General features: G+C 36.2%; 1 protein-coding gene across 6 annotated transcripts; it reads left to right on the top strand.

Moving 5' to 3' along the window:
* The first annotated feature begins 999 nt into the window (after positions 1–999).
* LOC112001528 (uncharacterized) lies at positions 1000–14581 on the top strand. Of its 6 annotated transcripts, none has more exons than XM_065779437.1 (10): positions 1000–1207; positions 1796–1890; positions 6401–6644; positions 7007–7051; positions 8769–8855; positions 11128–11197; positions 11662–11939; positions 12244–13281; positions 13753–13902; positions 14093–14581. In XM_065779437.1, exons 4-10 carry the CDS (start codon positions 7025–7027, stop codon positions 14525–14527), a joined length of 2085 nt encoding a protein of 694 aa, XP_065635509.1. In that variant the 5' UTR covers positions 1000–1207; positions 1796–1890; positions 6401–6644; positions 7007–7024; the 3' UTR covers positions 14528–14581. The 6 variants fall into 6 exon arrangements, with proteins under 6 accessions (XP_065635509.1, XP_065635504.1, XP_065635507.1 ...); XM_065779432.1 differs by having other exon boundaries at positions 8769–8898; positions 11104–11197; positions 11597–11939; XM_065779436.1 differs by having other exon boundaries at positions 1001–1207; positions 8769–8898; positions 11597–11939.
* Positions 14582–22933: the final 8352 nt, after the last annotated feature.

Genomic DNA, 22933 nt, shown 5'->3' with positions numbered 1-22933 from the left:
CATAAATTGCAATCACTTCTACCCAAGTTCCAAAGTTAAATTGAGTTCTTTAATTAGTCCAAAGTCTTTAACTATTTCTTTGAACCCTCTCCTTAAAAGGTACACTACAAACTACACTAAAAAATCATGGTATCTTTTAAGCGATGATGGAGCAAATTATACTACACTCATTACATAACACCCTCTCCTAAGAAATGTGAGACAATTATTTATTTAATTTTTTATAGAAACAAACGCGCACACACACTCAATGTAGAGGGGATGAGGTCCTTACACAAAGGTACAATACAAATTTCACTCAAAACCTATTGTAACTTTCAAGGGAGCATGAAGCCAGTTTTTTTTTTTTTTTTTTTTGAGGAATGAAGTGAGTTATACACAACATACTCTCTTTAAATCTGAATAATGAATTGATAACGAGTGTAACAATTAAAATTCAATTACTACATAAAGGGCGTATAAAATTAACTTATCTCAATCATTATTTGAATACGAAAACGTCAAGTTTTATTTTATTGAAAATGATTCAGCAGGTTGGGCCCAAGTGAGACAGGATGGGCTATTTCCTTTTTGTAAAAAGATATGGGCTTTCATTTTATTAGACAGAGCATATGGGCGGTGTCCAAAATTTTGCAAAATTTTATTTACCGTTCGATTTCATAGAGTGAAATAAATTCTATCCGTCCGATCCTCGAGACACACGCTAAATATATTTACTATTTGGCGAAACTACACTATTGGTCTCTAAAGTTTACCTTATGTGTGCAATTGGTCCTTCAAGTTTGAAGCGAGCATAATTAGTCCCTTAACTTTTAAAACTGAGTTGTATTGGTCCTTTTACTAACTTCTGTTAACGGTGTTACTTACGTGGCTAACCTCACAATGATTTGACATTTTCTTTAATGACGTGGCATATTTTTAATAAAAAAAATTATAAACTAAGTGAGGAAAATAGGTATTAACCGGAACAAATTAAAAATAAAATAAAATTTCTCCCTATCGTACAAACCCACAGCGAGAGAGAAAGGGAGAGAGGAAAGAAATCAAACCCCAGCCGCTGCCTGAAACTCCATGCCCTGGCCGCCGCCGGCGATAGCCCAAGCAGTAGCTGCTGCCGGCGACAGCACAAGCCCTAGCAGCCGCCGACGACAGCCACTGCCCCACTGACTCGCCAATTGAACAGCCCAGAGTAGAGCACCAATTTCAAGTATTTATTCTCTCTTTTTCAAAATCTAATACTGATATGATATATATTTCTCTGATGCTCTTTCTCCACACTACACATTTATAGTTTGCGTGAATATGTGATTGTGCTGTTTTTTATTTTTGGAAGAGCCGTGAAGGAGCCAACTGGGTTTATGTTGAATTCAAATATGCTTCTGTCTTTATGTGCATTCACATGTATTGTGTGAATGCACATAAAGTGTTTGATGAAATGCTCTACTGGAATTCCCTTTGGTTCTTTAGAAAAAAAAAAGTGGGATTTTGAGCTAGCTAAACGAAGTTAGCTCTTTTTAGTGTTGGGTTTCCTAGAAAGTACTAGATGAAAGTAAATGGATGGGACTTTGGTTTATGTTTTGAGTTTCCAGATATGTAGGAAATCACACATTTTCTTAGATTTCAAATGATTAAAAATCTTATCTTTTAACTTAGAAAATGTGGGAAAAATAAAATATGGTTCTTTTACAATTTCTAATTTTCTATTTGCTTGAATTGGGTGCAATTTGAGCTGGCTTTTGAGGTGGTCACGTCCCATGCTGCATTTTGATGGAGAGCATTGTTCCTTGATTTCCAGATTTCTTCAATTGCTAAGGCCACAATCAGAGAGGTCTGCCATTGTTGTTGAGCATCTTCAAAACCTAAAGACCATTTTACTTAAATATGTTCAAGGTAACACATTTTCTTTTAGTGATTCATTGTAGTTGTCTACTTGTCTGTGTATTATTATAATTTTTATGTCATAGATTAAGTAATTTACTTTTTTCTGGTGCTGTGGCTAAAACGGTTCCTAGAGCTACTCTAATCATTCATTTATTGGTACTTTTGGATCACATGGAAATCAAAACTTTGCATATCAGCAAAAACTGACTATTGGCTATTAGAACTAACAAAAGAAATAGAATATGAAAGAAAAGATCATATAGTGAACTAAACTGGTAGGGGTATGTACCATTATATTATTTGCAATCCTTAGAAGCAATAGAAATTCGTGTATCCATTTGAGATGTCATGGCTGATGGATACTATTGCATGGCTTTTTTTTTTTTTTTTTAACATAGATCCAAATAGTTTCTATTTACATGTTTTATATAAGTTCATGACAGTGCTTATATTGTCTATGCAGGGATGTATACTGAAGGTATATAGGACTGCACTGTGAGTGGCTTTTTCCTTTTCCCACTTCCCAGAATCAACCTTGGTGGTGCAAGGTGGACCATAACCAAGCCATATTGTCTAGCTTCTTTCCTTGCTGCCAATGAATGTATCAACTTTCAAGACTATCCTATTGTATAAGAATGAGATGGGATTCAATTTTGGGAAGATAAATTCAATTGTGTTTGGTTCCCATGAGATTCTTCAAAAGGGCAGGGCAGGGCAGGGCAGACTGTATTAGGTTTTAATTTGCTCTGCATTATCATAATCATGGGGCCTAAAAGGATAAAGGAAGGCTGAAAATTACTTTCCCATTCTACTTTGTATTACTTTTTGTGAATATATATTAAAAAAATTACCCCATAACTGAACGACCTTCTCTTTTGTTTTTATTTATTAATTTGGTGTTTCTTGATTGTGTGTGTGTGTGCATGAGAGAGAGCATAACTACTTGTACGTTTGCAAGTCATGCTTTTTATGAAGATTTAAACTCCCAGTCTTTGATTTGTATAATGAGTTTTTTCCCTGCTTGTTACNCTGTCAAGATCTGTCCTGGATACTCACCCTTCAAATGACATCCATCAACACCAATGAAAGGCCTACAAGCAGCTAAAAAGCCTCTCTTACAAGCATCCAAACATACATATAATCTCTCAAATTTTGGCTGCAAGTGTGGTTGAGGTCTATTGGTAGAGATTAGTATGGTAGACCCAGGGTTGCTTCTCAACAATTCTTCATAGTAATCCCCCAACTGGGCATATTGTTCTGTAAAAGTTCCATGCACTAATTCTTTAGCCCTACCTTTTGCTCTAGATGCTTGATACCTACTAATATGAACCTTAAACTTATTTACAACTCGGTCTTTGATAACGGACATTTTCACATTTGGGTCACTCCTCACATCATCCACTAGATGCTTCCCAAGCCAATTTGAAGATGCAAATCTATTCTTAAATCGCCTCCCACAATTATGTTCAGGATTCAATTTCTTCACTATCCAAGTATCTTCATCTTTCATCTTTCCATAATACAACTCAAAAGGACATTTATCTGTGCATTTTACTCTTACCCTTACTCTGTCATTTTTTTAAAACTTTATTGGAACCCCTTTGAAAATAGAGTAGAGTTTGATAGCATCCATGACGTCCCTTTTGGTGGCAAACTGCATCTCAAGTTCAAAGTGCACCTCAGAAAAGGATTCTGGTGGATGGTATTGAGGATACCTAGGCCTAGTTTCATCATCAGATGAACTAACCAGACTTGCAGAGGTCTCTGACTCCCACTTATCTTCATCCCTATCAGCTCCAAATGCAACAAGTGCACTTGCACTAGGATTAACCCCACTTACATCAACCTTTGTAGGATCAACACCTCTTGCATCAATCCCACTAGGACTAACACCACTTGCACCAACTTCACTCTGACCAACACCACTAGGATCAACCCCACTGCCACCAACCCTACTAGGACTAACCCCACATGCAATAGCCTTTCCCTTTCTTCCCTCTTTGAGTTTCACCTACTTATCTTTTCTAAGACACAAGGTCTCATCAGGTAAGCCATTTACTTTAGAGGCTATTTCACCACTGCTAATATACTGTGCAAACATATCATCGTCATCACTTTCACTGCATCCAAAATGAACCTTATGAACACTATCCTCTTCACTAACAACTCCATCTACTTTATCTCCCTCATCAAGATTACCCCCCTCATTATCACCATCTTCCCCATCTCCCTCATTACCAATAGCATTCTCATAATCATCTAAAAACATAACGTACACTTCCACTTCATTATAACCTTTAATACACTTCACCATGTTCATTACATCAACATCATTCTCCAAAGGTTTTAAACCACCTGCAAATGGCATAGTAGGCACTCTATACATAAATATATCATTTTCACCATACCCAAAAATTTTGGCCTTATTCCATATCTCAACAAGTGACATTTCATCAGAATTATTATCTTCATATATCTTTGTCTCCCCTCCTTCGTATATGTATGGATTATTCCTAATCTTCCCCCAATAGTAAAGGGTGATTGTAAAGTCAAAGTCATCCATCCCTACAACAAGAGCAAGGAATTTTCCATTAACAATAGACATAGCAAAGGGCTGGATTATTTTAAAAAAGTTACTGTACAATTTCAATATAAATTAGATAATAAAATAAAGAATCATCATTTGAGCTGTAAATTTATTTTTTATGCATGCAGGCCATTTTGTTGGATACTTTAAGGGATAAAAATTGAACCAAACTAAATTTGCCTCCTAGGTCCTAATATTCACAACTGGTAATACTTAGACAAAACCAAATTAGATTTGCCAAGTTATACAGGTGTTACTCATTCAAAACCAACATGTAATATTCTTCTATTAAATTTAACAAGTAAAAATTTGCCTCACATGCACAATACATTTATACTCAAACAAAACCTGTGTTAACATTCACAATTGGTAACATTTGGATAATTATACACAAATAACACATTTACACAATAAAACTGATTTTGTCAAACATAAAGTTTCAACATTTCAGCACAATACAAAAAAAACAACAAAGCTGCAAAACCTCACACACTTCCTCAAAGCAGTTGATTATCATACCCTATTTAGTAGTATTTAAGAAACCAAAACCCATGGAATTCTAACTAAAACTATGCATGAATACAACATTTAAACAATAAACAATATGTGGTCCTTCTCTTTGTGTGATATTATTTGACTTACTGACACAAATGGGTCCACCATTACTGAGATGTGGTACTGATATGTATATATTTATTCAATAATAAACTTTTCTGACCTACACAACACATAGAATCACATAAAATAATCTTACACCTTATAATTTTAAAATAAAGAGGAAAAATAAAAAATTGTATGCACTTGGTGATAATTTTGTTTTACCTGAAACAGACAAACAAGTAAGTATCATATATGGCCAAAATGGGTTGCACAGCCACATTTACAAATAGCCTAAATGGGTTGCACAACCACATTTACATATGAAGTTTTATAATTTGGTGATAATTATGCATCCTACATCATAACCAAATTGTTTCTCATACCATATAATTTTGTATTCTGAATCTAACACATAGATACAAACACAGGGAAAGAAAACAATCTTACATGGACCTAAATTGAGGTGAGAAACCATAGGAAAAAGAGTAATACCTGAGATGGGAGGACAAAGGTGGGACAGTGGTTGTGCGAGAGGAGGAGGGAGGCGGGTCAGTGGCTATCGCCGGCGGCTGCTAGGGCAGTGGCTGTCGTCGGCGGCTGCTAGGGCTTGTGCTGTCGCCGGTGGCAGCTACTGCTTGGGCTATTGCCGGCGCCGGCCAGGGCATGGAGTTTCAGGCAGCGGCTGGGGTTTGATTTCTTTCCTTTCTCCCTTTCTCTCTCGCTGTGGGTTTGTACGATAGGTAGAAATTTTATTTTATTTTTAATTTGGTCCGGTTGATACCTATTTTCCTCACTTAGTTTGTAATTTTTTTTATTAAAAATATGCCACATCATTAAAGAAAATGCCAAATCATTGTGAGGTTAGCCACGTAAGTAACACCGTTAACAGAAGTTAGTAAAAGGACCAATACAACTCAGTTTTAAAAGTTAAGGGACTAATTATGCTCGCTTCAAACTTGAGGGACCAATTGCGCACATAGGGTAAACTTTAAGGACCAATAGTGTAGTTTCGCCCTTATGAAGTCGGTGAAAGAGAGAGAGAAAGAGAGGCGGTGGCGAATGGAGGTAAAAATGTTTTTTTGTTTTGCTTTTAGATATTTAGTATGAAATCAATTTATTTAGGGCAAAGTGAACGCTGTTATAATTTTCGTATTTTGAAACTTTGTTGATTTTGTTTGATCTGTTAGGGCTGGTATGATTGTTCTGGTCTGTTCTAGGCTTTTAAAACCATGTAATTTGTTCATTATTTTCTACAATAACAACGTTTGGTTTCTGTAAGTTTGATACATTACTGTTTTAGTAAGCTTATGTATAAATCCATGTCATTTTTAGAGATGATCACATACTTTAGATGTGAGCCGAGCATACAACCTCCCTCACGGTATCACTATCAGTATCACCGTCACAGATAGTCCATTGTTCTATTTTCCATTCTTCTTCATCGAAGCCTTTCACAGTTCACACATAACAAAAACACCGTACCCTTCGGCCACCCACCACCACCGGAGACCAAGTTCTGGAGAGCTCACTGGAGCTAGCTCCTCTAGTCTCAGCACCCATATAGAGAAAACTTAAGGTAATTCTTAACTTTCTTCATTCTAAAATGCTTAATTCATGATTATACATAATGGGTAATGAATAATCTTATAAAATTGAATTTAGGAATACCCTTTTGAAGGTCTTGAAACTTGAAAGGCCTAGACTTGGGACTAAGAATGTTGAGGCTAAAACCCCACAAGGTGTTTGTGTTTGTGTGTCTGTGTGAGTGAGTGTTATGTGAATGTTGAAACATTTGTTTATGTGGAATGAATTAAAGTTGGTTTCTTTCAATATAACTATGTTGGTTCATTATGGTTTGTAATTGTAAGTGCTACTTTGGCTAGACCTCTAAACTGGTGGTTGTTTTTGTTTTGCTTCTTTTGTTCCCCAACTGTGCAGAGTTTGACATACTTATGAATGGCTTGGAGAGAGCCTACCAAAAAGGTAAGTTGTTGGGTACCCATGTGTATTTGAATCCATTTTTCTCTTAAGCATATATTTCTTTCACTTTAGTTCTTTTCTCTGTTATCATAACCAATGTAAACATGCCTAAGCTGTTGCACCTTGCTCTCTTAGTATCTTACAATCTTGAATCAAGTTCACACTGATATTTTGGAAATGTTTAGTCTTGCAACATATTAAAGGAAAAAAGAAAACACCATATTTTTTTTGGGGTGGGGGTGGTGATTAAATCACAATTGATAGAGGAACTCTTCCGAGTGTTGTGCTCTTTGTGTGATCACTGGATGAGAAACTTAGCATGTTAACTCCGTGGGAAATAAGCCTGTGCTGGCTGCTTAATTTTGAATCAACAGATAGTAATGCATTCAACTGTTGAAATGATGGTAGTTTTGGTGCATGCTTGTACTGAAGTCTAAAGCTAGTTGAGATCTGGATCAATGTTATCTTTATTGTCCAGTTCTGGTCGGAATGTTTTTTTGTGATAAATAACGATATTTCATAAATCAAAAGCTCCAAGTACACTAGAAGTGTACATGGAAAGGATTACATCAAGAACGGAAATTACAATGATCAAGCATAACAAAAAAATTAGAGCAAGAAAAAGAATTGAAAACAGAACACCAAGCAAATAAAGAGTGGAGGAGGAGAGATTTAATCTCATGAATCGACCGTTCCTTCCCCTGAAAGCATCTATTGTTCCTTTCCTACCAAAGATGCCATAACACACAGTGGGACAGCTCACCATAGGTCTATATTGTGCTGTCTACCAAATGGACCTTGCCAAGAAGCAAATAAATCTGCAACACTTTGAGGCATCACCCAAATCACACCAAAAAGGCTCCAAACCATAGACCATAGCTCAAAAGCAATGGGACAATGAAGAAGAAGATGGTTTACCAACTCCCCACTTCTTTTACACATATAACACCAATCCATGACGGGTACACCCTTATTCCACAATCTATCAAGGGTCAAAATCTTGCCTAAGGCAGTAGTACAAGAAAAGAAAGCAACTCTAGGAGGGATGTTTGAGTGCCACACAAATTTCCACAGGAAGAGGTTGTTAGGGGTCGAGAAGAGGGATAAATAGAACTCACTAACCTTAAAGCCCTTATTCTTTGTAGACTTCCAGCAAAGTTTGTCTTGGCCCTCACCAGTAAAGGTCATAGAGTGTATAAGATTCCAAAAAATATCAAATTGTTCCATCTCCCAATCTTGGGGTTCTCTATAGATTTGAAGATCCCAAAGTAGGCGCTGATTAGGAAAAGACATAACATCCGCAAGATAGGAATCCTTGTTACAGCTAAAGCTATAAAGTTCTGGAAATGAGTAGCAAGCAAAAATCTATGGCTAATTCAAGGTAGTCAGGCCTTGTTTGTGACTAATCCGAGGTAGCCAGGCCTCTTTCTCCATCTCAGGCAATCAACCCAATGCTCATTTTCGTGGTTGAAATGTTTTGCTAATATATACATGTATGTATGTATTGGTGGATCGATGGATGTATAACTGGACTAAACAACCACCTAAATTCATAGTGACCTATTATTCACTTTATTATTATTTATTTGTTTAATGATCAAGGCTCCCATTTCCAAGCCGCTGAGCCTTTTTTTTAATTATCCATTATGGTCTATTTCCACAGTTTTGATATTTATCATTGTCTACTATATTTTCACCATTATAAGTTGTTTTTATGCAGGGTGTACGCACTAGTCTTTCAAGAGCTTTGACTCTTGTGCCACCAAGGCCTGTGGTTGGGTCAAACTTTTCATCTGCCCTTGAGGATGTAATAAAAACATCAATCCCTGCTTCATTAAGATGCATATCAGGTTCTCTTAAATTTCATACATGTTTTTGTAGCTCTGTTTTTAGTTACTATTGTTGTTCAATTTTACTTGAGAGGCCTTAATACTAACCGCCTAGGGTGCTCTAGTTGTTTAGTTTTGTAATTAATTTGTACTATGGACAATACAATCAAGCTCTCGTAGTACAGTGGTCAATCATATCTAAAAGAGAATTAAAGGAAAACGAACCCAAAGCTAGCAAACAATTAAACAAAGAATTGAGGAAAAACAACTTAAGATCGAGAATAGATCGTTCACATCCCCTGAAGCTTCTAGCTGCCATATGCACCACGTTAAACAATGAGGCACAACTTTCCATATTGCTATGTGCCGATGACGACCAAATTAACCTGGCCAAGAAGCTAGCATATGCACAACTGTGACATAGCCCAATGTACTCCAAATATACTGAATACCATATTGAACTAATTGATGGGCCCTTTTTTTTAATTTAATGAGTAACTTTAAATATCGGGCTTATAATATGGGCCTTGATTCATTTGCTCACATTACATATCTTTTTATTTTTCATTGGATGAGCCTAGAACCCTTGGAAGGGGGTGTCTGGGCTATGAAGTGGGTGCATAGCGCACACGGTTGTAGTTTATGGAAGGGTATTAGAGCAGCATGGGATGACTTGATCAATTATGTGTGTTTTGAAATGGGAGTAGTAGATAGCATGCGTTTTTTGGCATGGTAGGTGGTGTGGGAGTGCTGCTTTGTTTTTGTTAGCAATAGATCTTGACAGTTTGATACCTGATTATTTGGTCGGTGGTACTGGAGGTTCTGAGAAGCATTGGAATGTTAGATTTGTTTGATCTTTTAATGACTGGGAGTTGGAGTTTATTGAGTCTTTGCCTGGGTTGCAACTTTAGTTAGAGACTACTTTAGCTAGCGAGTCTGTGTGGTTCTTGTAATACTCTTTAGCTAATTGGTGATCGATCTTTTAGAAAATTATTTGTGATGTTTAATTTATTAATGAACTAGCTAAAAATTGTTGGGTTTTCAATTGATTGCTGCTTAATCTGTTGAAGTTTTTGTTCAATCTCTTTCCAAGAATTTGATAAAAATAAAATTTTGTTTCTAGATAGAGAATTTTTTTTTGAAAATTTATTAGTTTCAGAATTGTTCTGTGCAATTTCTTGAATATGATATTGATACTTATTCGGTGTGTTTGGGGTATTTTTATGTGATTTATATGATGATGAAAGAATTTGTGAAAGCTTTAGAATTTGGATCTTTCCTTCTTACCTCAGATATGTGTGTATTTATAAATTACATGTAGAAGTGGATGTGGCTGTGGGGTTCGGATCTGTGTTTACTGGTGGGGGATATGGTGGTGGTGGTAGTGTGGGTTTTGAACCCACTTTCATATGGGTGGCTGGCTGGCTGCTGATGGGTGTAGCTGTGGCTGTGGGTTCAGATTTGTGTGTGCTGGTGGGGGATGGGTGGCTGCAGTTTCTCTCTCTCCCTCTCTGGGTGGCTGTGGATTTGGATTTGGTGTTGGTGATGGAAATGTGTTTTGGCTTTCTGTGGTGGGTGGAATTTTTTTGCTGTTGGTGTGGTTGTGGTGGTAAGGATTTAATTGGTAGATAAAAGGGGGAAAAAAAAGCAAACTAGACCAGAAAACTGGTGCCAAACCATGCAAGTGGCTTTTTGAGTTGGGAAAATGGGTTTTGAGAACAAAAAATGAGAACACCTAGAATACAAAGTCTAAAATGAAATCTGAAAACAAAAACAACAGGAATCAAACAGGGAGCAAAGTTGGAATGACAAAAAAGAATACATGTGTCCGACCTTAATTAGTTTATCGAGTATCTACAGCTAACCCAAAATTTTGGGAAGCTTGATTGTTATTGTTGTAAAATTTTGATAAGTTAGGTAGTTATGTGTATAACAAACAATGTCCCTCCAGTAGTTGAACCCATTGAAATAAATTAATTTTTCTAAAGAAGCGTTGGGGGATTTCAAATTCACTTGGGGTTCCACTCCCCAAATGACCAATGTTTGAGCATTCCTGTTTTTATTAGTGGGTTGATGTCATTTTGGGCTTAGGCCCTTGGCTTAAAGATGAAATGTCCTGTGATTAGATTTTTTCCTACATTATGTGAAGCATTTATTTGTTAATCTGTATAGTATAAATTTATTATTTTGAAAAAATTTCAAGTTTAGTTGTGTGCTGTCATGAAGTGTTTTGCAAAATTTATGTTGCAGAGTTCTCTTCCAGATCAGCATTATGGGGCTCAGCTTGTCACAAGGTCCCGGCAGTATTGCCCCTTACGAGGTTACTTGATCTGTTTTACTTTTTTTGGGCTTTTTACTTGTTTTTTGGGTACAAGGAATGCTACTTTTGACTATAGTCATTGGTATGGTCTTTTGTAAGTTACACTCCTGGTGGTCTTGAACACGACCTCATCCTTCACCTTAGTGAAAAAGTATATTCTGATTGCGTTAATATGTACATGACTAAATGTTCATGACTAAAATTGATAGGAAGAGGTTGGACTTCTGAAAAAGTCACTGATCATAAATTTAGTTTGCTGGCTACATATGACAAATGATAAATTGCTGTTTAACATTTATAATTTCACAGAAGAACATGTCTGCAATGCAGAAATTTCATTCTAATCTTTTTGCTCCTGGACTTCTTAAAGATTATTATTCGTTCTTACATCTTGCTTAGGTATTTTCATGCCACTCCTGAGCTCTGGGCTAGAAGGAATAATAATGACCCAGTTTCTGAAACAGATTCCAAGAAAAAGCCTTCCAGTAGAGGGAAGTTTGCAAAAAGAGTCAGGACTGAGCCACCTGTTGAAGCCCCTTATGTGCCTCCTAGACCAAAAAGAACCACCAAATCCTTGCCAGATAAAACGATTGACATTTTTGAAGGCATGACAATTGTGGAGCTTGCCAAGCGTACTGGTGAGTCAATACCTACACTGCAAGAAATTCTAGTCAACGTTGGGGAAAAGGTTGAATCTGAGTTTGATCCTCTCGGCATTGACATTGCGGAACTGGTTACAATGGTATTTCCTATTCTTAGTTGTAAATATTACATAATAATCCCTCACATAATTTATAGCACCAAATTGGAGAACATCAATGATATATATATATATATATATAGTTGTCAATATTCCTCCTTCCTGCAAACAAATCTTTTATTTTATTAATACAATATTCCCCTTTCCCCCAAAAAAACCTTATCTATTATTATTATTTTGCTGCTCTGTAGTCTTTATTTCCCCCCAACCGTATTGTACACTATCTTTTGAGTTTTAGTTGTCTTGGAAACTTTTGGGACTCAATTTTAGGTTATCACTTCTTCAGGAAGTTGGAATCAATGTAAGGAGGCAACACTCCACTGAAGGTACCGAAATTTTACCTAGGCCTGCAGTTGTAACAGTAATGGGTCATGTTGATCATGGTAAAACTTCTCTTTTGGATTCTCTACGTCAAACATCAGTGGCAGCAAAGGAAGCTGGTGGCATAACTCAGCATCTTGGTGCTTTTGTTGTGAGTATGCAGTCAGGAGCGTCAATCACTTTTTTAGACACCCCTGGTCATGCTGCATTCAGTGCAATGCGAGCAAGAGGTGCAGCAGTTACAGATATAGTGGTGCTAGTTGTAGCTGCTGATGATGGAGTGATGCCCCAAACTCTTGAAGCCATGTCACATGCAAAAGCAGCAAATGTGCCAATTGTCGTAGCAATTAATAAATGTGATAAACCAGCTGCTGACCCAGAGAGAGTAAAGCAACAGCTTGCTTCAGAGGGCTTGCTACTGGAGGAGATAGGTGGTGACGTTCAGGTGGTTGAAGTTTCAGCGACAAAGAAGACTGGGTTGGATAACTTGGAAGAGTGTTTGCTTCTCCAGGCTGAAATGATGGATCTGAAAGCACGTATTGATGGGCCTGCTCAAGCTTATGTGGTGGAGGCAAGACTTGACAGGGGACGGGGTCCATTGGCTACTGCAATAGTTAAGGCGGGGACTTTGGTTTGTGGGCAGCATGTGGTTGTTGGCTCACAGTGGGGCAGAATAAGGGCTATTAGGGATACGGTGGGGAAGTTGACAGAGAAGGCAACACCTGCAATGCCTGTTGAAATTGAAGGGCTGAAAGGGCTCCCAATGGCTGGTGATGATATTATTGTTGTGGACTCTGATGAGCGAGCTAGAATGCTTAGTGAGGGAAGGAAAAGGAAATTTGAGAAAGATAGGCTTAGTAAGGTCAATGATGGGGCAACAGAAAATTTGGAAACATCAGAAGAGGAGTTTAAGAGGGTTGAAATGCCAATAATAGTAAAAGCAGATGTTCAGGGAACCGTCCAAGCTGTCACAGATGCATTAAAGACTTTAAATAGTCCTCAGGTATGGCAAGATAGATCATAACAGCTATATATCCTGAATTTGTACTTTCTTTGTAGTTTTCAACAATGTTCTACTAATTACTTGTTGCTTTAACTGATGATGATTGTTTGTTCTTCCTCACTATATGATTAGCAATTGTCATCTGTTGATCATATGTTAGACCTCTTTGGCATCTTAACTGTTAAGTTTATACCAGGACAAGGTGCAGGTTATAATCCATCTCTCCCCTCCTTCCCCCACCCCCCCACCCCCTCTGGGGGGGTGGAATGCTATTGACTATTTGCCTCTGACTACATAATATTTTAACCTATAATTAACCCCAACCCCACTCCCTTTACTTGATCCTAGGCTGAGGGCAGGTTCTGCTTTTAGTAAAACATTGGCTTTGTTACCTAAAAGTATTCTCTAGTATTTCACCGCTGACTGAAATTGTTACTCATTGTAATTCATGTGGTTCAATTTGATTATCAGGTTTTTGTGAATGTTGTCCATGTTGGTGTTGGACCTATTTCTCAATCTGATGTGGATCTAGCAAAAGCCTGTGGTGCTTGTATAGTTGGGTTCAATATTAAGAGTCCACCTAGTTCTATCAATCTGGAAGCGACTCAAGCCGGTACAAAGGTATTGACCTTTTTCTCTCAATATCAATGCTCTGTTGAGAATGTTAAATTCATTTAACCGTCAAGTTAAGACTACATATTAACATTGTTTATGGGCAGTTGATACTTGATATTATTTTTAGAAAAATAAAAAACAAGCATACAAAGCTAGAAAACCTTATGATTTTTGTTGTTTCTTATGTTGTTTGTAGATAGTGCTTCACCGTGTGATCTATCACCTATTGGAAGAAATGGGCAATTTGATAGTAGACAAGGCCCCTGGGACTTGTGAGACTCAGGTAGCTGGGGAGGCTGAGGTACTGAATATATTTGAGCTCAAAGGAAGGAGCAAGGCAAAGGGAGATGATGTAAAAATTGCTGGCTGTCGAGTCATTGATGGTTTTGTCTCAAAATCATCAACCTTGAGGCTCATGAGGAGTGGGGAAGTTGTGTTCGAGGGATCCTGTGCATCTCTTAAGCGGGAGAAGCAGGATGTGGATACAGTGAGGAAAGGAAACGAGTGTGGACTTGTGATTAGTGATTGGGATGATTTACAGATTGGAGATGTCATCCAGTGCTTGGAGCAAGTTGTAAGGAAGCCCAAATTCATTTCATCAGAGAGTGGTGCTGTTCGAATTGAGTGCTGATGGTACTTTCACTAGATGCTCCTTTATTTTTTGACTCAATCGTTTTCCCTTGCATCTCTGTCTTCGAGATTCTAAGTTTGTCTGCCCCCCCCCCCCCCCCCCCGACCACTGTAGTGATGCAAGAGTTGCTTTAACTTTCCTTCACGAACGAGCTAGTCCAGATGGTCCCACAGACTTCTACAATCTTTCGTGTTATGTCCATGGTCTTGGTGGTATTGGCAATAGAGGTTTTGATTGTGCCTTGCGGGGTTTCTTGCCATCTTATTTGGCCATTTGAAGAATGGCTCATCCCTAATCTTCTTCAAAACTTGTTGTACCAGTTCTTAGAACATAGCATTGACCACCTGAATATTAGCAGATCCTGACTGCCCAGCAAAATCTCTTTGCTACCGGTTGTTATTGTATCTGTCTGACTTGAAATCCCTCATCTCTTGAGGGATAACCTTCTCCTTTCCTTTTCCCTGCTGTTGGTCTTCCTCAAGTTGGCGCACACTAGTAACGGGTTTGCCAGTCAGAGATTTCCTTAAATCGTGCTCGGTTGGGAGGCCAATCTTAAAAGTACTGATGACTACATTGTCAAAGTCACCATCTATCTCATTGAACATCTCCCAGTATCTATCCGAGTATGTTTTCAAGGTTTCTCCCCCTCGCATGTTTAAGGACAGCAGGGAAGCCAAAGGCCGAGCAACCCTAGTACAGGTGACGAATCAGGAACCAAACCCTTAGGTGAGCTCCTTAAAGGAACTTATGGAATTTGCCCTTAGGCTATCGAACTATCTCATCGCAACGAGTCCCAAACTGGATAGGAAAACCTTGCATATCAAGGCTTCGTCCTTGGAATGAATAGCCATTCTCTGATTGAAGTGGCTCACATGTTCCACGGGGTTTATTCTACCATTGTACATGGTGAAAGTGGGCTGAGTGAATTGTCGAGGAAGTTTCGCCCCTTCGATTTTGCGCATGAAGGGCGACTTGGAGATTTGGTTTAAGGCCTTGCTCATAGTGTCATTTCCTACTGGGTTCGAGACCTTTGCCTGTAACTAACATCCCTTTCGTCATCAGAAGAAACATCAGAATTGGAGGGGGTTCGCCTTCGCCGTGCATGGCGTAACTCTCTCTTCAACTGGTCAATCTCCAGTTGCATGCCCTTATTACTTTTTGCATGGGAGATGTGGCTTCCTCCTCAAGGTTGACTCCTATTTGTATGTGTGGTATGCACACTTCCCTCACAATCACCTCTTCATTCAAGGTTGACAAAAGGGTCAGCATGCTTGGATCCCAAAGATTCTGCTTCATGTGGACTTGATCCTACCATAATTAACCGTTGCACTCACTATTACACAAGTTCCTCCCACAGACGGTGCCAATTGTAAGGACACATTTTGTAGCCTAAGCCCAAAATGTATGGAGTCTTGGCCTAGTGAGCCTAGTACAATAAATTTGTAGATAGCGGATTAGAGAACTAGGCCCTAATGAATTTGACAACGGCTAGTATGGATTCAAGAGATGATCAGGTAAGAACAAGGCACATAAGACTGAATGACTTCTCTGTCCAAGGAGACAAATCTTATTATAAATGGATAAAACTGATTACAATTGTTACTTTGATTGCTACAGTATTCTTTCTCTATTTTTCCTATCTCCCTTCCTTCAAGGGTCTCTTGCATTATATATCTCCTTCCCGGTGATTCTGGCCCTCCATTTGTCAATCGTCAAAGCCACCACTTGAGTGCCCGTCCCATCAGACACCCCTTCTGGCTCTCTGTAAGTTGCAGTAGCCAAGGAAGCACTATTCAGAGGTCATCTCCACATAAATGCGACTAGAAAAGTAGCTGCAGTGCATTTAATGTGGAAGTAGCAGCTTTCCCTTAGATATTTTTGGGTTCCCTACCTTCTCGTATGTTCATGAGGCATGCTTCTAACACTAAAGCTTCTATGGAGGTCATTTTCGTCGTTGGAATACATGTCTGAGCTATATTTGTCATAGCCGAGGAAGAATTCCTCTTCGAACTGCCTTCTACTCCTTTCTTACTTATGAGACCCTAAACTAGAATCTTTCGTAACTATTTGTCCCTCCTCGGATATGTCAACGTCCTTGAATAAGGCCCAAGGCCCAATATATAATTTTTGGGCCCTTATCCCTACAGTGTTCATGATTAACCTAGAAAATTTAGAGATAAATTATCAATTTTTAAGTTTGAGTTTAAATTGGACTTATTAGAGAGATAAAATTTCACTCATTGTTAAATTTGGATTAAAAAATAATAATTTTGTTTAAAAAAATGATAATGATGAGTTTCAATTTGAGTTTGAGTTTAAGTTTAAGTTGGACTTGTTAGGTAGATAGAGTTTCACTCCTTATTAAATTTGGATTAAACAAAAATAATTTTATTTAAATATTGTGCTGATGTGAAAATTTGTGAGTTTCAGAGGTTTCGGTTATATATATATATATATATAATTACTATATTAAACTATTAATAACTTGCCCTCTGCAATAACAATAAATAATTATGGAAATGATCAAATTTAAGTATAATTTTTTAATTATTGTATCTTAGATGTTTAATTAAATTAACTAAATGAGCACATTATTAAATTTAATTCAGTCATATGGTTTTACGTTGTTCATTTCAATCCTCTCTTTAGTCTTCGTTATAATTGTGTTGTTAGTTACTACCAACGATCTAGTATTTATTTATTTTTATTTTTTTTTGTCTTTTAAAAAAAAAGTTTTTCCCAAAATAACTTATTTGGAAAAAATATTATTTTAGTCTCTAAATTTTACCAAATGTTTGTATTTCATCTCTAAACTTTATGAAGCTCATTTTTCGTCCCTAAACTATTAATATTCATTTTTCATCCCTAAACTATTAAATATGTTTTATTTATGTTCTTAAACTTGAGCAAAAGTTTGTTTCTTTCCCTAAACTATCGATTTTTTTTTTAATATTTATTTTTGTTTCTAAACTATTAAAGAAACTCTTTATAAACAAAGTTTAAGGGTGAAAAAAAAATTTAAAGAAAAAAAAAATTCTTAGTGAAATTCAGGACCAAAATATTATTTTACCAAAATTATTTTAATAAAATTTTGAAGGAAAAAAAAAAATCAAAACTAGCTCCAAAATTTATCTCAATACTCTCTCAATCAAGCTAGTCTTTCAGGTCTGGGCCTACTCTATTGGCCATAGGCATAGCATAGGCACATGAGGAGATTGTGAAGATTTCGAAAGCCAAGAAGAATTCAGGCTCAGAATTCTGAATTGATGAGGTTGCTCTATCCACTTATGTGATTTTTTTTTTTTTTTTTTAAATGGAACATGTTGTTCAGTTATGGTATTCTCATCAGTTAACTAAGATTCCTGTGTTGAAATAACATGTCATCTCATGGTTGGGTTGGAGGAGAACAAACATCATTCTCAATTTTGTTTTCTTTTCTGTCCTAATACTGTCTTTTCCTCACTTACCAAAAAAAAAATGTGACGTTTATGTTATTTAATCATGTACAAAACAAAATTAAATATTTCTCTCTCTGTCTCTCTCTTTCTTTAAAGAGTTACAAATAAAATAAAATAAATTTTTTATATTTTTTTAGAAACAAATATTTTTTATTTATTAATTAAAAATTTAAAACTATGTTGTTTTGGCACAATTTTTACAGAAACTAATAGGAGATTGAATTAAATAAAACTGAAACTTAAATGACTGAATTGAACAAATATAAAGTGAAAAAACTAGATTGAATTTTATGTAAACTTAAAGGATGCAATTTGTAATTTAACCTTAAATTTAACTATCATTGAAAATTTGATCAATAAAATTATATGGCTGAATTTAAATATAAAAAACTAAGGTATAAAATGAAATCTAAAAAAAAAAAAAATTGTACCCAAATATTGTAAAGAAAAAAAATGTGTCTATTATTAGCTTAATCGAGTGAGGATTGAGGAAGGCTATTACCACAACTATTTTCGACATTATCTGGAAGTAGACATTGTGGAAGTAGTTGGCATTTCTCTTGTAGTATTTGTATTCCTTATTTTAAAAATGGGATTATTTCTTTGCCATGTGACAAATAAAAAAAATTACCATAGAAATAGTCGTCTTTTACTGGAATTGAAACTCAATGTGTTATATCCCATATCATGACATTGTTCCTGTTTAAATCAAATCCTATATTTTATATTCAAAATAATTTAAAATATCCACTATTTGTATATTATTTTCTCACAACAATAATTCTCCAATGACTCCATCTCTCCATTTATATTTTGCTTCTTTCACTATTTAAAGTTCAAACTCTAGGTTTTTGTTACAAAATTAAATTTGTTAAATAATTAAAAGAATATAGAAAGAAAGATTGAAATCTATATAATTTTTTAAAAGCAATTAAGGCACTAAGTAGACAACTCTCCAAGTATATTATTATGGGTCATGTTAACGGGTGCCCTAAATTGTTAATAAACTATATTATAAAAGTTTTTAATACCACTTTCATGGGAAATATAAAAAAACTGTCAAAAAAGTTAATTATTTTATCATTTTTTTCATAAAATATCTTTAAAAATAGTTTATAAACTAATGCCCTTAGGACATTTATTAGCATTTCCCTATTATTACTTTGAGTAATCAAATTATTAGATATGGAAAAAAATCGTTTAAAAAATGAAAAATCGTTAAGGGCAATTGAGTAAATCAGGGGTGTCCACAGGTCAGGTTTGCCCAACTCGCAACCGACCGGCTTACATCGAGTGTACCTGCATATGTATCAGGAGTAGCAAAGAATATTGCATGCTATGTGTGAAAAACATCGCAAGATTGCATAAGTGTCTACATGTTATGATGATTTGAGATATGAAAAAATCACTTTAACGCACACACAATCATAACTGTTTGATGGGGACTATTACTTTCAAGGTACATCCTATAACTCTCACATCTCTTAGAAGACATGTTTGCAATCATATATAAAGCATTTTTTTTCTTTTCTTTTTTTATTTTTCTTTGCACATTTTTCTTTTATTAAGCATATCATGCATGGGCATATAAGAGAGAGAAAAGAAATATCCGATGATGTTAAGCTTTTGACATTGCACTTTTGCTATACCGAAGCATACAGATGTCATTTTATGATTGGCGGACAATAGTGCTGAGATAGTTATTTATGTCTTTCTCTTAGGATTTTATTGTCCTTCTTATCAAAAAGAGTGATACGAGTGTTAAATACAAGAGATTACTTAATCTTACTCATCACAAACACGAGTAACAAAACTCATTTGCTTAGTTGTGCATAGAGATGCTCATCTAAGTTACAAAAGATACGAGTGTTAAATACAAGAGATTACTTAATCTTACTCATCACAAACAAGAGTAACAAAACTCACTTGCTTAGTTGTGCATAGAGATACTCATCTAAGCTACAAAAGATACAAAGTTTAGAAAACTTTGTTTCAATGACCATCCAAGGTACACAAGTACCAAAGTACACAAACACACATTGTTTTTGTATTTTTCTGATTTTTCCTACTTTTTTTTTTTTTTGAAAACAAAATAAAATAAAAACTAAACAACCAAACAAAAATAGACAAACAACATGAAAGCATGAAAGAAATATGCAGATGCATGAAAGCATGATTCCAAAAGCAGATAAGAAATTAAGCAAAGAGAATCCTAATTTAGATAGAAAGAATTAAAGCAAAGGACAAACAGAAAAGACAATTAAGTCTTAGACTCCTTTCTCACCCATACAACACGAGCCTTTGGCCGTGAAGATGAAAAGGCACGTGTCCTAGTATGTCTACTAAGGGACATAGAAGGATTAAAATTCTCCTAAAATTGAGTTAAAAAGATCAAGACTTTTAATAACTCTCCAAATAAAGGTGTAGATCCTTGAGAGAAAACCTGTGACCGTTTGGACACTTGCTTTTGAGGATACAACTTAAAGCAATTAGGACGAATGTGCCTAGAAATACCACAATGGTGACATACATGAGGTCTAACACTGGATTCAGAATTAGAAAAATCAGTTATGGATTTCATACCTTTATCACATTTCTCAAATTGGGGCACAAAAATAGTCCTTGATCCAAAAGCCGTAGAAGAGGAGGGGTCAAATGAAATAGCATATCCTAAGCTAGTCTTATCAAAACTAGGCTTTTGAGCACTCAATACCTCATCAAGTTTTACACTAGACATCCTCTCTATTTGAGTTCTAGCTTGACTAAGCTCTACCTCAAGATTGTTGACCTTCTATTCTAATAAGGTGTTCTCCATAACAAGAGTCTCAACCAACCCTGTAGTCTCATCTAACTTGACTAATAGATCAGCTTTTTTAGTTTTTACCTCATTAAGCTCTTTTTTACAAAGATGAGAAGTCTTTCCAGGTTTTATAAATTCAGTGCATAACTTATCATAGGCTTCTTGAAGGGTCAACTTCTTGGGTACTTCATCATCAGAAGAATCCTCATTGTCACTAGCACTCTCCACAATCACCTTATCGATTATGGCAGCAAAAGCTATAAAGTGACCACATTCATCTACATACTCATCAGAAGAGTCATTCTCAGTATCACTCCAAGTAGCAACCGACCCTTTATCTTTTGAATTCTTGGTCTTTTCCTTTATAAGGTAGTTTGGACACTCTATCCTCATATGACCAAAACTTTTACACTCATGGCACTGAATAAGGGGTTTCTCACTCTTACCCTTCCTAGAGGATTTAGATTTCCTAGGAGGTTTGTCCTTATCCTTTTTCCTAAATTGAAGAAACTTGATAATCTCATTTACTATGAAGGTTAGATCCTCATCCTTATCATCATCTTTATCTTCATCTTCGCTTTCATCTTTATCTTCAGAGTTATTAATCTCTTCCTCTATACCCTTAAAAGCCAAGTTTCTACTCTTTTTACCTTTTCACATTACACCTAATCCCATCTCATAGGTTTGAAGGTTCCCTACAAGCTCAGTCAAAGGAATTCTATCAATGTCCTTCACTTCTTCAATAGCAGTGATCTTGGCAAGAAATCTTTCAAGTAAGGACCTAAGGATTTTCCTAACAATTTTGGATTCTGCTATGGATTCTCCAAGGTTGAAGGCAGAATTCACAATATCCTTAAGTTTAGCATAGAACTCATCAAAGGTCTCATCCTCCTCCATCCTTATTTCTTCAAAACTACTAGTGAGTTTTTGAAACTTCACAATTTTTACTACCTTAGTACCTCCATAGGTGGTCTCAAAAATGGTCCATGATTCCTTGGCAACTTTCATGGATGATATTTTCTTGAATTCCTCATTGGTCACCCCACAAAACAAAGCATTCAAGGCCCTACTGTTGAAATTTAACGCTTTGATTGTTGCTTCATCCCAATTCACCAGTGCTTCCTTTGGCTTAATCCAGTCAACTTCAACAGCTTGCCATACCTATTCACCTAGAGCTTACAAAAAAACTTTCATACGAACTTTCCAGTACACATAATTAGTGCCATCAAATAAAGGAGGAATCAAAAGAGATTGTCCACAATCCATGACAACAATGGTCAAAGATCACACTCAGGAAATTAATCCAATCAGAGTGTACCCGCTTTGATACCATTTGTTGAGAAATTTAGACCCTGGTTGATAGAATTAACAAGTTTTAAACTCAAGTTGTTAATTAGATTTATTATGAATAAACTTTTTTAAAACAAACAAACATTAATATCATGCATAGCAAAAAATTAAATAAGACAAGATATGATGACCCAGGAAAACCAATGAAACAAACCAGTTTCACAGTAAAAACCTTAGGGGAAACCTTCCCGAAAAGCAATCCACTATAATAAAGAGAAGTTTCAGATCTAATACAAAACCTTTGTCCCTAGACTCTACAATCCCCATAGATGAACTTACAACAGAAACCTTCTGCTGCTTCAAAATTTCTGACCTCTTCAATATATGAACGCCACCCTTTTGCACGAATCCCAGTACATGACTAATCAATGATGCACGGCTACCAGTACGTGACTAACATACCAACTTAAGGAAAATGTTGGCTACAAAATTTCTCACTTCATCAACAATGAAGATTAAGAAGCACTTGGTTTCAAAACCCTAAGGCGCAAAGACGCAGTAGCTTCTTTTTGGAGAGAATAAGGCACTCAGTGACTTTTTTGCATGTGTTTTCCTTGTATTCTCTTATGTGACGGCCTTTAAAATAAGCCTTATATGTGTTTAGGGTTGTGAGAAAAGAAACCTTACACATACATGTCAAATGGGCCGAAAATTAGATCTGGAAATCTGAATTTCGTAATTCTCGATAGATATATCTGTCAAACAGCTGTCGAGACCTCAATAGATAGTATCTATCGAGAGCTGTCGAGACTCATTAAACCTTGATAGATATTATTTGTTAAGAGCTGTCGAGAATCT

This window comes from Quercus suber, unplaced genomic scaffold (genome assembly GCF_002906115.3).
Source record: "Quercus suber isolate HL8 unplaced genomic scaffold, Cork oak 2.0 scaffold_208, whole genome shotgun sequence".
NCBI lineage: Eukaryota > Viridiplantae > Streptophyta > Magnoliopsida > Fagales > Fagaceae > Quercus > Quercus suber.
This window is presented reverse-complemented; position numbering and strand designations above follow the sequence as displayed.

Excerpts from the sequence above, each read along its gene's own strand:
- LOC112001528 (XM_065779435.1), top strand. The coding sequence starts at position 7,025 with ATGGCTTGGAGAGAGCCTACCAAAAAG. Across the intron at positions 11,940-12,243 it reads TTGCGGAACTGGTTACAATG|GAAGTTGGAATCAATGTAAG; the intron begins GTATTTCCTATT and ends TCACTTCTTCAG. Across the intron at positions 13,282-13,752 it reads AGACTTTAAATAGTCCTCAG|GTTTTTGTGAATGTTGTCCA; the intron begins GTATGGCAAGAT and ends TTTGATTATCAG.